Below are 15238 nucleotides of genomic sequence, written 5' to 3'. Positions count from 1 at the left end.
AAAAAACTAGATAGCTGAGATTAAAGTGAGGTCACCAATTTCCCGGTATCAAATAATTTGAAAGAAAAATGTATTGCCATTTGACCTTTTACATTGAAGGGTTAAACTTGCATTAAGTCGTGTTCACACCCTTTAACAGGACATAAAGGAATATGGAGTAAACGTGCACGGGACCTAATCGCACACAAAGTCAATGCATAGAAAAAATACAAATGATTAATGGTCAAAGTTTTATTCCTGTTTTCATCTTGATAGTTGCTGGAGGGTCTTCAACAATAAAAGAATCATTAATACCGTAAAACAAGGTCAAGATGGGCCATAGTGTCGACTTAAGCAGTACTAGTACTTAAAGTATAATACTGCACTGTCACTATATTTAAATCTAGTCATAAAAAAAAAACCAAAGTCTAAGCACAATACAAGACAAGAACAGAGAGCTCCGGTATTAATGATTATGAGAATTACAATTTTTGCTTTATCCTACATATCGATCTTTTAATGTTGTCCCTAAAACCTTAAAGTCTACAATTACATAGAATCTATGTTTTTGCTTTGAGACCACAATATTGTCGAAAAAATAGCTAAAAATTAATTGGCTATCGGTGTAAGAAAGAGTCCGGGAAACGCTCAGAATGCACGATTTTGCGTTATTTTTCTCAGAGCTCAGACCCCTCGCCAAAATTTTGTCGCATCGCTACGCTCGGCCAAGATGTTTTGCCTCACTTTTAAAAGAGACTAGTTACGGCCCTGATTGCTGGGAATGAGAAGCCATCTGGCATAATTGTTTTTTCTTTTTATTTTAGAAGTCATAATTAATTTGGCCATCACTTTTGAATTTTTTTTTTTATACTGGGCCTTTTAGAGTAAATACAGATTTATATAAACACCAGTAATGATATTGCTCATGATTTTACAGGGGCGGATACAGCCATTTTTAAAAGGGGGTTCCTAACCCAGGACAAAAAAAAAGGGGTGTGTCCAACTATTTGTCCCCATTCAAATGCATTTCATTAATCATTAAAAAAAAAAAAAGGTGGTTTCAACTCTAGAAACCCTCCCCCTGGATCTGCCACTGCTATATGAATATATGGCTTCAATTACGTCCCCCCCCCCCCCCCCCCAAAAAAAAAGATAAAGAAAAAAAACTAAATATTTCAAAGATTTGAAATCTGCGAAAATACGACGATAATTTATTTATAGATAAAAAAAAAAACCCACAAAAAACAATCTTGAGACGACCCCTCACTGCACGGTTTCCCGCGATTATTTACCGGAAGTTCGAAATTTTCGACAACAAATATTGCCTTCTACAGCCAACAGCCTGAAGAAGAAAAACAAGGTAATACATATTAAAGTTTTACCCGTATCATAAGAAATGCAGTTACAAAAGAGGGACGGACGAAAGATACCAGAGGGACAGTCAAACTCATAAACTGACAACGCCTGGCTATTAACTGATTAAAAAATGAATTTTTAGACAAACATATATAGAACACGTGACACAACATAGAATACTAAAGCATAAGCAACAAAATTCTCTCTTTAAACAAATGTCGACCTTCAGGTCAATGAGAATTTTTTTCAAATAGCCAAGCCAGCTACACATCATAATTATTTGAACTAGGGACAACCAACAAATGGTATATGATTTCGCATAATTCAGGAAGAGGGTGGTAAAGGGTTATTTTCGTACAACATGTTTTGCCATTTTTGTTGAGCCTGCAACTTTTTTTGCTGAAAGCTCGACATGGGGAAAGTAATCTGGCAGCGGCGTTAGCTATAAATTTCTTTAAAGCTATATATTTTAGAAGGTGGAAGACCTGGATGCTTCATACTTTGTATATATAGATGCCTCATTTTACGAACTTTCTGTCAGTCAATGTCCTTGACCTCATTTTCATGGTTCAGTGACTTCTTGAAAAAAAAAGTTAAGATTTATTGTAATGTTAAATTTTCTCATGATAAGTAATAGGATAACTTGGTATGTACGTACCTTGCACCTTGTACTAAATTAAAATCCTGGTACCTTTGATAACTTTTGCAAGGTCATCATGCCTGTCAGACAGTTTTCACTTGACCTCGACCTCATTTCATGGATCAGTGAACAAGGTTAAGTTTTGGTGGTCAAGTCCATATCTCAGATATTATAAGCAATAGGTCTAGTATATTTGGTGTATGGATGGACTGTAAGGTTACATGTCCAACTGGCAGGTGTCATCTGACCTTGACCTCATTTTCATGGTTCAGTGGTTACAGTTAAGTTTTTGAGTTTTAGTTTTTTTTTCTAATTCTATATGCAATAGGTCTACTATATTTGGTGTATGGAAATATTTTATGATCTATATATATGTCAGTCGCACAGGTTTTATTGGACCTTGACCTCATTTTCACAGTTCATTGCTAAGTGTTAAGTATTTGTGTTTTGGTCTGTTTTTTCTTAATTTATAAGCAAAAGGTCAACTATATTTGTTGTATGGAAGAATTGTTAGCTGTACATGTCTGCCTGGCATTGTTCATCTGACCTTGACCTCATTTTCATGGTTCATTGCAATTGTTTAATGTAGAGTTTATGTGACAGTTGTAATAAAGCTTTTTATTCAGGACTATCAACATTATATCAATGATTAGTAAAGAAAGCGAGACATTTCAGCATGTGCAATCTTGTTTACCACATTTATTTTGTGTCAAAAACCCATGCTGTATCAAATATTCTATCACAATCCAAATTCACAGCTGGTTTAAACTTAAATGTTGTGTCCATACTTGCTCTGACAACTGTTCAGGGTTTGACCTCTGCAGCCTCTTGTTGTCATAAGATTCAATACAAGTTCTCGCTTGAGATTTTTTTTTTAAGATATAAACATTTATAAGTTGATTGTATATACATACAAAATGTATCATTTACAAGTGTTTTGTTTTGACAGATCTAGATATTCTATAGAGATGGTGAAGACTTCTAATACGCATATATTTCTACAGGAAGATGCTAACAAACTACTTCATAATAAATTCATTGTTATCATCGGGGATTCAAGTAAGTACAAGAAACAGTCTTCATTTCATTAACTACATGTAGGTTTTTGGTCAGAAATATGGTCATCAAAACACAGGCCCTTGTTTCTGAGTATTTTTTTTTACAAGTTTACCTTAATAAATATCTAGCTAGGTACCTAACTCTTACAAAAAAATGTATGTTTGTTAATTTAGTTCAATCACAGACTTCCAAATATGTTTTGATTCTGTGGTTGACGAAACAACTAAAACTTGTTATGTTGTAAATCTACATTGTGAAATTCTTTTTAACAGGCCTTTCAAGTACAAATTTAGGTCAACTTTAGATTATTTTGTCACAGCCAAATTGAATTTTTCTCTCAGTTAATGATTATTTAAAATTGTCTCTCTCTTTATTTTGAAAATAGATTTATCATCTACATGAGTTTTATGCATTTTTTCCAAGTCTAAATAAAGGCTAGTTCTTTTGAAGTGATTAAAATACTTTCTTGTCCTTATATATTATATATTTAAATGGAAGTTAGATTTCCATTTTACAGCTTTAGTGTCTTATAATTGTATATTCTTTGAAAACAGTATATTTTGGATTAAGAATTTTGAAATACATGTTTACATGTATATTTAACTTGAAAGGATATGAAAAGATAAACTGAGTCCACAATAATGAACAAAGGAAGAGAGTTGCCTGAATGTGTGTTTTGTTTATTATACAATACAATGTTTAATTTTCAGGCAATCTTCCAGGCAAAATGAAATCAATCTTTACACACACACTGTTTTCATGAGCACTTTGATTTTTTAGCATTGTTTACCCGGTAAAGGAGAAATAAAAAAATGATGTTACTCCTAACATGATTTTTTACATTGCTGACCACATTGATAAAATTATATATTTCAGTCCAGAGAGGTATTTATAAGGACCTAGTTTTATTGCTACAGAAAAACAAGTACTTGAGGGAAACTGACTTAAGGAAGAAGGTATTCCATAGTTTTTTTGTAAAATAAGCAAAACTAATTTCTGTTTAAGTAATAACATATATGTGATTCTTATAAACTTTGAAAGAAGTTGCTTTATACACATGGTACTTAAAACAACAACAAATGAAAATTATTATACAAATCATTAACTGGTCCTTGAAAATGCATTTAGTTTTTAGATGAAACTTTTAGGCCAGTGTTTAAAAATGTTGACATCAATGCAAGCTCCTAATAATTGGTAAATCTTTTATTATTATTTTTATCATGTTTATGTATAAAAATTGTTTTGCAAGTCACCTTCCAAATTAGCCATTTTTTAAACAACAAAAGTATTCTGAAAGATTGCAAGCACGAAATTATTTAAAAGCTCTTGCAAAATAAAAATATTTGTGAGAACAGTCATAGTGTAACTCTTCTTATGAAAAAGTAAACAAATCGATAGTAAAACAATGACAGTGACTGTGATGAAACTATTTAAAACTTTTGATCATGCACACTTTTTTTTAGTATGAAGAGAATCGATCTTTGGTCAATGCTTGTTTCAAAAAGAAAATTCTTTCTTGATAAAATGACATTGATAATTGATAATAAAGGTGAAACAAGCATACTTTTATACTTTTAGCATATTGAGATGGCAGAATCATCAAGTTATAAGTACCAAATGTATGAATCCCTGCAATTTGAGAATATTAAACTGGTATAATTTACACAAAACTGATATTTAAATTGTAAAAATATTTGAATTATCTCTCGCCGCGATATAGCCTTTCTGTGCTAATGCGACGTAAAGCAACCAACAATCAATCAATCAATCACAAAACTGATAGACATTAAACATGTACTAAAAGTTGTTTTTCTTTACCTCTTCTTTTCTTGTAGGGAGAATTTTCCTTCATTGGTGACCAATTAATTGAGGGTGGGCAGAAAGGTGTCTACTTGTATATATTTCTTAAGTCATTAACAAAGTACTAAAAGTTGTTTTTCTTTACCTCTTCTTTTCTTGTAGGGAGAATTTTCCTTCATTGGTGACCAATTAATTGAGGGTGGACAGAAAGGTGTGATGACAAATGGGAAGAACTACAGAGAGATCAGACAATACCAGACAGATTATAATCTGATCAGATTCTACTTTGTTACACGCTGTTACAACACCTATATTGAATCCATTCTTTCAGATCTGACTGAAGACCCAAAACCTGATGTTGTTATTATGAACTCATGTCTATGGGATATCACAAGGTCATTGTTATTTTCTTATAAATTTTGTTAGTCTTAATTATAAGAAGGAGACATGTTTTCCGATTCCACTTGTTGTTGTCACACTAGCATCCGTAATTATGCCACCACTTTTCTCAAGTTTTGAAATTTAATAAATCAAGAATTCAAAATTAATACTTTAAGCTGGAAAAGTATTAGTTAAGGATAAAAATAAGCTAAAGATATTGATAGGTCATGGAGCTTCTTTTTGAGATATTTGATTTATAAAATATGGCGGGAAAAGGCTGACTCAGACTTTTATCTTATATTAGCATTTGTATTATTCATGTCTCAAATCAAAAGAAAAAAATCAAGAATCTGCTTAAATTTTGTGAAATGGCCTTTTATGAGTTTTTATATGACCGCAAAAAAAATGTTGCGTCATATAATGCTATCATATCATCGTCATTGTCCGAATACGCATTTAGAACCTGGTCAATAACTTTAGTTTTAGTACATGGATCTTTATACATTTTCACCAGCAGGTTCAATACCACTGAAAGAATGTTAGGATTGATTTAGGGGATTATGGTCCCTATAGCCCAATAGTTTTGGATTAAGGGGCCAAAAAGGGGGCCCAAATAAGCATTTTTGTAGTTTTCAAACAATAACTTGTGTTTAAGTGTATGAATCTCTCTAAAATTATACCACACATTTTCATACCATGAAGGGATAGTTAGTATTGATTTTGGGGGTAATGGTCCGAATAGTTAAGAAATTAGGGGCAAAAAAGGGGAAACACAAAGTTTTTCTGGTCAAAAGACAATTTAAAAGCAGTGTAAGGGAGGTAATTTAAAAATATTTAACATACAATGTTGGGTATTTAATAGTTATCCCATAAGGACGCGGTGTGTCAGTGTAAGATCACCCCGATGGCCGGAGGCCAGAGGGTGATCTAACACTGACACACCAAGTCCGACTGGGATAACTATTTTACATCCCAGCTGTTTTAGATTAGACGAAAAACCATTTACAATTCATAAAATCTAGTTTAGAACGCCACACAACCATAACAATATACTTTATATATTACTATATGATGTATACCCTTTTTGACCCCCAAACATGATGAGTAGATATCAAACAATGTCAACTCGCCCCACTTGCCAATCGGCCCACACTATATCGCCACTTTATAAAAATATCGTCCCAATTTTGTTTACCGACTTGCCCCACTTTGAAAAAGTGTAAAATCAAATTGAACAATCAGTCTGAAAACTCACAAATTAACGTAAAAGGTTAAAACCCCACTGAATAAAGGTTTGACAACTCGGCCCACTTATAAAAATATCTTGCTTCCTTTAAGTATGTCAAATTACTATTATTTCGTATCCAGTCGTCATGGTGTAGTGGTACATGTCGTGGCTTGATATGCTAAAGGTCTTGAGTTCGAATCCCAGCATATCCACTGGATTTTTTCTACGTGAATTTTGATAGATAGTCTTTTCCGTAAAATTAATTACAAGTTTTATAGTGGATTTGACATTCCCGCCAAAATCTTACAGAACAAAGGAAAGCATGCATAACAAAGAAACTCAAACTAGGGTGATCTGGCAGGGGTGATCCGGCTCAGATCACCCCTGTAAGAACAAAGGAGCTGGGATGTAAGTTCAGGTTTACCTCCCTAACACTACTTGTAAATTATGTATAAAGAAATGTCAGATTTTGGACTTATTGCAAAAAAAGGGGAGGGGGGGTGGATGTAGTTTTCAATTTTTTTATCTCCAAAATTCTCAAATTTCATATTTTTTCAAAAGTTTGAAGAAGAAATCTTTAATTGCACAATATTGTGCAATAGATTTGTATGATCTTGACATTTTTTTTGTGTGAGAAACCCATGTAGTGTCAAAAATTTGATCACAATCCAAATTCAGAGCTGTATCAAGCTTGAATGTTTTGTCCATACTTGCCCCAACTGTTCAGGGTAGGACCTCTGCTGTCATATCAAGCTGCACCTTGCCGAGCACCTAGGTACAGCTCTGAATTTGGATTGTGATCAAATTTTTGAAGAAATATGAAATTTGAGAATTTTGGAGATAAAAAAATTGAAAACTACATCCACCCCCCCTCCCCTTTTTTTGCAATAAGTCCAAAATCTGACATTTCTTTATACATAATTTACAAGTAGTGTTAGGGAGGTAACACACCCCTGCTGTGTAAAATCAAATTGAACAATCAGTCTGAAAACTCACAAATTAACGTAAAAGGTTAAAACCCCACTGAATAAAGGTTTGACAACTCGGCCCACTTATAAAAATATCTTGCTTCCTTTAAGTATGTCAAATTACTATTATTTCGTATCCAGTCGTCATGGTGTAGTGGTACATGTCGTGGCTTGATATGCTAAAGGTCTTGAGTTCGAATCCCAGCATATCCACTGGATTTTTTCTACGTGAATTTTGATAGATAGTCTTTTCCGTAAAATTAATTACAAGTTTTATAGTGGATTTGACATTCCCGCCAAAATCTTACAGAACAAAGGAAAGCATGCATAACAAAGAAACTCAAACTAGGGTGATCTGGCAGGGGTGATCCGGCTCAGATCACCCCTGTAAGAACAAAGGAGCGGCGGCTTATTTTGTTTGTTGACGCTACCGATCTTTCATTGTATTGAAGTATATATAAGGTATCAAATTCAGTCAAAATTGGTATTCTTTAACTGTGATATACAAGCTTCCTGAAAACCTCTATATGTATTGGTTAAACGTAGCTTTACGTGGGGAAATGAGTTAAAAGACAAAAAAAATATGATTATCACGTGATTGTCTATGCCTGAAAGCATTGTTCGGCCTGGCTACGGGGATGCCTCAACACATTGTTCGGCCTGGCTACGGGGATGCCTAAACGCATTGTTCGCCTTGAAAGGGTTAAGTCTTATGTTAAAAGATAAATAGGTGTTATGGGCAAACTATTTTACTTTGTATCGTATGGAAAAAGACCAAGGAGTCCGAACATTTGACCCTTAGTCCAAAACCTTAGTGAATGAAAAAATTGCTTCATTTGCCAATTCCCAGACTCTTTCCAATCCTTTATTGTGCCTCCACAAACTCAAACTTAAACTTAAACACAAGGTTTTAACCAGCAAAGTCAGATCAAGTTCAAATAATTAATTTTGATAGCATAATATTTTTGGGATGCAGACTTGTACAAATATATCCCATAATTCTTGTAAGTAAGATAGTCCAATCCTTTCTTATCAAATCCTATTAAAGTTTGTATAATGTCAGCCAGGGGTACTACTTGTACGAGTAAATTTTGTCTCGCCTTGACAGAGTCAAAAAGCGAGACAAAGGTATGCTGTTTCGGCGGCGTCAACAATGTATTAGTTTGTGATTATATTTTAGGTCTAGTTTATGGTGAACCACAAGTGGTAGGTCAATCATATTTGGTATACAGTTATATAAGCATTGGCGCATCTCATTTCCATGGAGATTATTTGGCCCTGCACCTGAGTCATGGTCTATTGACATCAAAACTTTTGCTTATTTTACATGTATTAGTTTGTGATTAGGTCAGTTTATGGGGAACCACAAGTGGTAGGTCAATAATATTTGGTTAATGGCATAATTTTACATCTCAAAACTTGAGAATTTTATGGAATTATAAAAAGAATTTACTTACAAAAGTAAATTTTTAAGAATATTAAGGGGAGATAATTCAAACATTAAAATTAACTTATATATGTATATTTTATTTACTTCTTCAAGTAAATAAAGATTACTTGTACAAGTTGTACCCCTGACTGAATATATTACACTATAGCAACCTTTAGATGAGTATGCTAATCAGAAATGAAGAACCATTTTTTTCCCAAAAGGAGACTTTTATAAAACTATAGTTGATAAATAATTTGGGTAATGGGTTGCTGAAGTGTCTTTTATTCTTTTCTGTAAATTTTCCTTGTTATACAGATACACATAAGTTGTAACCTTGCGATTTTTTTTTTATGGCCCGGCAAAAAAGTTGTCGGTACCATATAGTTTTACCCTTGTCCGTAATTCCGTCATTCCGCAAAAACTATTATACAAAAGACTTCAGATATTGGGCTGATTTTTGGTATGTGAGTTAACCATGATGAGTTACAGATCAATTTTAAGTTCTTTCTGATCCACTATTTTTTGCTGAAATTATGGGCTTTGGACTTTTAGAATTTGTTGAAAATTAGTTATACAGATTTTTTTTCTATATGTATCCAGATTTTGAGCTGATGTTTGATATGTGAGACTACCATCATGTTTGTGTCCACATGTGTTTATATTGAAATTGCAGATTTTTCAACTTTTTAAGACGGGCGTATGACATTTGCGCCGATTTTTTAAATTTTCATTCTTTCATTTGCGCCGAATTCATTTTTTCATTTGCGCCGATTTTATATTTGCTCCTAATTGGATTTACAGGTAAGTTAATACTTGTACATGTACTATACCGTGCAGGTATATTGGTAAAATCTGTTTATAAACATAGGTTTTAGTTAATTTTGATTCATATTGTTCTGAACTTTGCTGTAATTATTGCACACTGTAAAGAGCCGAGGAGTCAATTTTTTTAACCATCGACGGCCACACACATAAGTACGTTAGCAAGACAAAGAAAAGATGGATTACGTTATAAAATTGACAATTACAACAAATATAGAAGAGACGAAATCACATGAAAGGAACATATTAGATATGTTGCCTATAAATACTCAGCAAGAACAGATTTATGATTTTAATGTCTTCCGTTTTTATGGATTTGAATGCTGTAAATAGATTTTAAAAAGTCATTTTAGTATAAACCAGAGTGTTTTTCTCTAAGGTTTTTACTTCTTGATTTTAAAGTATGTAAATATAGTGTACAACTGGATGACGGAAGAGGTCTATAATGACAAATATAAAAAAACATGACTTGGATGGAGAGTTGTCTCATTTGCACTCATACCACATCTTCTTATATCTATTCACCTGTAATTAACCTGTAATTTACCTGTAAAAAAATCGGCGCAAATGAAAACAAAAATCGGCGCAAATGAAAGAAAAAATCGGCGCAAATGAAATGCAGATCGTAGCAAATGCAAAACGCCGTTTAAGACGGGGCCATTCGTGTCGCTTTGACACATCTAGTTAAAGAAAGAGGGAGTTTCATAGTTTATTTCAGAAATTCTGTATACCATAATGTAGGAATTTTTTGATAATTTGAATTACATATTAAAAAAAATCACCAAACTGAATACAAAAAGGATAAAAACTGGATCTGCAGTATAAGTTTCAAGAAAAATGTGAACCAGAAAAAATAATTTTACCTGTAGTTTATATTTATGCTTGCGTCATTTAAATTTTTTTTCATTTTCAGATATGGTAAAGCAAGTGTCGAAATGTACAAGGAAAACTTAGATAAACTATATCAGAGATTCAAAGAATGTCTTCCAGAAGAATGTTTAGTATTATGGAATGCTACTTTACCTATTAGTAAAGATGCTAGAGGAGGCTTCATTATTCCAGAGATTGAATTTATGAACTCGACATTAAGACTGGACATTTTAGAGGCTAATTTTTATGCTCGACAGATAATATCTTCGAATGGATATGACTTTTTAGATCTTCATTTCTATCTCCGTGGTCAGCTTCAACGCAGAGTTGGTGACGGTATCCACTGGGACATGACAGCTCATCGTAGAATCACAAATCTCATCCTGACTCATTTAGCAGAAGCGTGGGGAGAGAATGCACCAGAATCTGTTGAAAGAATGTTACCGCTTTTACCTCCTCCTGTTAACAGATTTAACCATTCCGTTGTAGATAATCTCAGCAGACGGCCACCTGTTGCTGCTGTTTCACCAATAAACTTTGGTGTATCTAGAACATTGATCAATGAAAGTTGTAGACAGAGACCTATTAGGGACTATAATATTACTAGATCTGTCATAAACAACAACAATGCATCTGGTTACCAATGGCAACCATATGCAAATGATGACTATAATCCACCCAATGGTATGAACAGGAACCGATCACGATTACGAGATCAACCGTACCACACTCCATTCCAATGTGCTCAACAACCTTTTATGTTTAACCGTTAATATTGAAAGTTCGTCAAGATACATGTTGTGTGTGTCAGTGTCTAAACTAATGATCATTTGTTAATGTTGTTAGTTTAATTGAGTATGTTATAGTGCTTGTGATTTTGGAAAAGAATATTTAGTGCTGTGTAAAATTTTCTCAATTAAAAAAAAACCTTGACAATTAAAGACTCCAGGTCTAGAAAAAGTGTTGAAAAATGAAATCTTTGAAATAATATCAATACAAAAGTAAACAATTATAGTGCTTAATTAATAGCCCCTATAACCCTCAACCCTATATATTTGTACTTTTGTTTATAAGAATTTATAGTTATGATCAGGTGATAAGATTCAGACCTCCAGAAAAAAAACTCTGACCATGTTTGAAATTCAGTAACAATTATGTATTGTTCTTTTTTCTGTCCATTTTACTTATATTTAAAATGATAAATTAGAAAATAAAATTTATAGTAGCAAAACATAAAAAAGGAGAGAAACTGTTCAAATTATTTCCAAAGATTTTGATTACAGGTATATCTCATAATTTCATTACAGTACAAAATAATTTAAACTTAACAATAAATATATTACTGACAAGCAATTTTCTAGTTCTGAAATACAAATGATGACTATAATCCACCCAATAGTAAGACCAGGAACCGATCAAGATTACGAGATTAGCCATACCACACTCCCTTCCAATTACCTTCATGTGTTCAACAACCTTTTATGTTTAACCGTTAGTATCGAAAGTTGTCAAGATACATGTTGTGGTCAGTGTCTAAACTATTGACCATTTGTTATTGCTGTTAGTTTAATCGAGTATGTTATAGTGCTTGTGATTTTGGATAAGAAAATTTAGTGCTGTATAAAATTTTCTCCAAATAAAAAAAAACTTGATTCTGTCACAAACTTCCAGAAAGCAATTCTGACCATGTTAAAAATTCAGTATCAAATATGTATTATATTAATTATAGGTTGTAGTACTGGTATTTTAAATTTTTTTCTTCATGTCCTTCATTACTAAAATAGAATAAAGAAGAAAACGGGTAAAATTGTACTTTTTATGGCTTCCTTTGTAATAATTTATATTTCTTCAAAGTATATAGTTTTGAAATTAGTAGTTATAGACAAATTGTATGATGTGTTTCAGACTGACTTTTAATGACCTAATTGCAGCCAATGAATTTGGAAAGCTCTACAGAATAACAGTTTTCTTTTCCTCTTTTTTGGCAGATATAAAACTCAACATCTGCTCCATAAATTTATAAGGCCAAATAAAAAAAGATGTGTGTTTCCTATTATGGTACCCACCCTATTTTTTAAGCTCAAAAACAGCCTACCCTGAAGTTTTTTTTGTCATTTTTCAAAAAGCACTGTTAAAGTCAGAATGTCCCTCCCATAGACTCAATGTAAAAAAAGGTGAAATAAAAAAACACCTACCTACCTACCCTCGGAAACACGCATATTATTTTGTTTTGCCTAATGATTAGTTATTTCACATACAAATTTCATTTTCGTTGACTTTTGACCTTTATACATGTAGGGCTACTGGATTTAAATAAGTTTTCTTCTCCATAATCGGCATTTGAATCTAATGATTGTGCTCATATTTAGATATAGATTGTAGATAGTAGATATAGATTTTAAAATGATGATGAGCTACACATTTCTATTAGATTTCTAAGGTAGAGGTTAGGATTCAATGTTGTTTCTAAATATACATTTGTCTACCCAACATCCTCAATCATCTATTTAATTTGAGCATGTTTTAATCATGTTTTAACTCCTGTCAAGTATTGTTATATATAGAAACTCTAAAGGCTTTTATTGAAAGCATCCCTTACAAATGATGGTTTCGTTGATATTGAAAATATAACAGATCCTACTGGATATGTATTATTAATCTGAATTGAGTGTGCTGATAAAAAACATTTTTCTAAAAAAACATTTATCTGATACAATATGTTACTGTTTTCCTGTTTTATTTTTATACATGCTTGATGTACATGTAAGTGTTTTTTTTTTTTAATTTCAAAATAATTATGAAAATCTTAGGTTTTGACAAAAATGTATTATAGGGTTTTTATCCAAATGTGTGAATAGCTTGAAAAGGGGCTAATGTTATGATGGTGCTATCATTTATCCATTTTTAACATGGTTAATATATATGCAAAAATAAAACAAGAATTAAGAAGCAAAATTGTGTAAATTGAAGTTGATGTTTTTGTATTTTTATGTAAATTAAAAACAAGATAAATGATCAGATACTGAATACATCTTTTGAATGAAAATATAAAGTCCTAGGACACCAGAATTTGTTTATAGAATTTCAGTGTACTTGGACTTATTTGGAAAGTGTTAAAAGCGTTAAAACATAGCATCAACAATATTTCTTTTCTATTGTGTTGAAAGTTTTAGCAAATTATATTTTTCATTAAGATTTTCTCATGATTTTCACTTGTAAAACTTAAGGGTCATCCAGAATTGTCAACCATTTTCCAAAGTGTACAAAACATACACTTTTTCAGACCCCCCTCCCTCATAAAGTGTACATCAACCAATTGTCAGATTTCAAGACAAGAATCAATCATTGTTCATAAAAAGAAGATCCTGTCTATTAAAGTTTAGTTTATAATACAGAAATTTGCATTGAAAATAACATGAAACATATCTGACTATTTATTTGATGACATCAATGAGTGAACCCCAATTATTGATGACCCCTTACTTGAAATTCATTTGTAACAGTATAGGTAAGTAAGTGGCCAGTTTGATCATTTATTGTTCACTTCTTATTATGTTATAATTGCAATTGTACATATATTTGTTTTCTTATATAAAGTTAATTAAAGTTACTTGTTGGATATTTACTCAAAATTATGGCTAGTCATTTGTCTTTTTACCATTAGATTCCACTGAGTTAGCTTTCAGACTCGATATCCTTTTAAGCTCACCTGACCGAGCTTTTGTCATCACTTGGCCTCTGCATTCATCGTCATTGTCAGACATCGTTTTTTTCAAAAATATTTTCCTCTGAAACTACAAGGCCAAATTCCACCAAACATAATCACAACCTTCATTATGGTATCTAGTTATTAAATATGTCCAATGACCCCATTTGCCAATGACTGACATGGGTGAAAAAAGACCATAAGGGAAAATGCAGGTTTGGTTTATTTTTTTGAAAACTGCTATGAATGGAGAAATCTGTCTGTGGCAAAAATGTTCAGAATGATTTGATCACAAATGTCTATTTATTTCAAAACTGTCGGACAACTTCTTATATGAGTTATTGCCCTTGACATATATAACCAATTTTTTTTGGTCATGTTTGCTCAATATCTGAAAAACTATAATAAAAAGAGAGAAACTTTATATACCAAAAATGATCAACTAGACAAGATCTACAAAAAAGTCCAATGAATTGAAATCTGTAGATAATTGGAGTTATTGCCTGTTTATGATGATCTTTAGTGATTTTGAGATAGTGATGCGGCCGCGGTGTTAGCTAACTTCTTAAAAGCTTTATATTTTAGAAGTTTCATTATTTGTATATAGATGCCTCATATTACGAAGTTTCTGTCAGTCATATGTCCAATGTCCTTGACCTCATTTTCATGGTTCAGTGACTACTTGAAAAAAAAGGTAAGATTTTTTGTAATGTTAAATTTCTCTTATAAGTAATAGGATAACTATAGTTGGTATGTGCATACCTTGCAAGATCCTCATACCTGCCAGACAGTTTTCACTTAACCTCCACCTCATTTTATGGAACAGTGAACAAGGTTAAGTTTTGGTGCTCAAGTCCATACCTTGACCTCGTTTTCATGGTTCAGTTGTCAAGTTGAGTTTTTGTGTTTTGGTCTTATTCTTATACTGTATGCAATAGGTCTATTACATTTGGTGTATGGAATGATTGCAAGGTGTATATGTCTAGCTGGCAGGTGT

The 15238-nt window shown here is 32.4% G+C and overlaps 1 protein-coding gene across 2 annotated transcripts; it reads left to right on the top strand.

The window, feature by feature from the left end:
* Positions 1 to 2933: 2933 nt before the first annotated feature.
* On the top strand, positions 2934 to 13452 carry LOC139519807 (PC-esterase domain-containing protein 1A-like). Of its 2 annotated transcripts, XM_071312074.1 has the most exons (5): positions 2934 to 3034; positions 3911 to 3990; positions 4870 to 4918; positions 5046 to 5229; positions 10579 to 13452. In XM_071312074.1, the coding sequence occupies exons 1-5, from the start codon at positions 2944 to 2946 to the stop codon at positions 11306 to 11308; spliced, it is 1134 nt and encodes a 377-aa protein (XP_071168175.1). In that variant the 5' UTR covers positions 2934 to 2943; the 3' UTR covers positions 11309 to 13452. The 2 variants fall into 2 exon arrangements, with proteins under 2 accessions (XP_071168175.1, XP_071168174.1); XM_071312073.1 differs by lacking the exon at positions 4870 to 4918 and having other exon boundaries at positions 4997 to 5229.
* Positions 13453 to 15238: the final 1786 nt, after the last annotated feature.

This window comes from Mytilus edulis, chromosome 4 (genome assembly GCF_963676685.1).
Source record: "Mytilus edulis chromosome 4, xbMytEdul2.2, whole genome shotgun sequence".
In the NCBI taxonomy this organism is placed as follows: Eukaryota; Metazoa; Mollusca; class Bivalvia; order Mytilida; family Mytilidae; genus Mytilus; species Mytilus edulis.
This window is presented reverse-complemented; position numbering and strand designations above follow the sequence as displayed.

What these genes read in the sequence shown, in the direction of transcription:
- LOC139519807 (XM_071312073.1), top strand. Translation starts at nt 2,944, where the DNA reads ATGGTGAAGACTTCTAATACGCATATATTTCTACAGGAAGATGCTAAC. An exon ending in TGTTATCATCGGGGATTCAA is followed by an intron (nt 3,035 to 3,910) that starts GTAAGTACAAGA and finishes TATATATTTCAG; the next exon opens with TCCAGAGAGGTATTTATAAG. An exon ending in TGTCTATGGGATATCACAAG is followed by an intron (nt 5,230 to 10,578) that starts GTCATTGTTATT and finishes TTTCATTTTCAG; the next exon opens with ATATGGTAAAGCAAGTGTCG.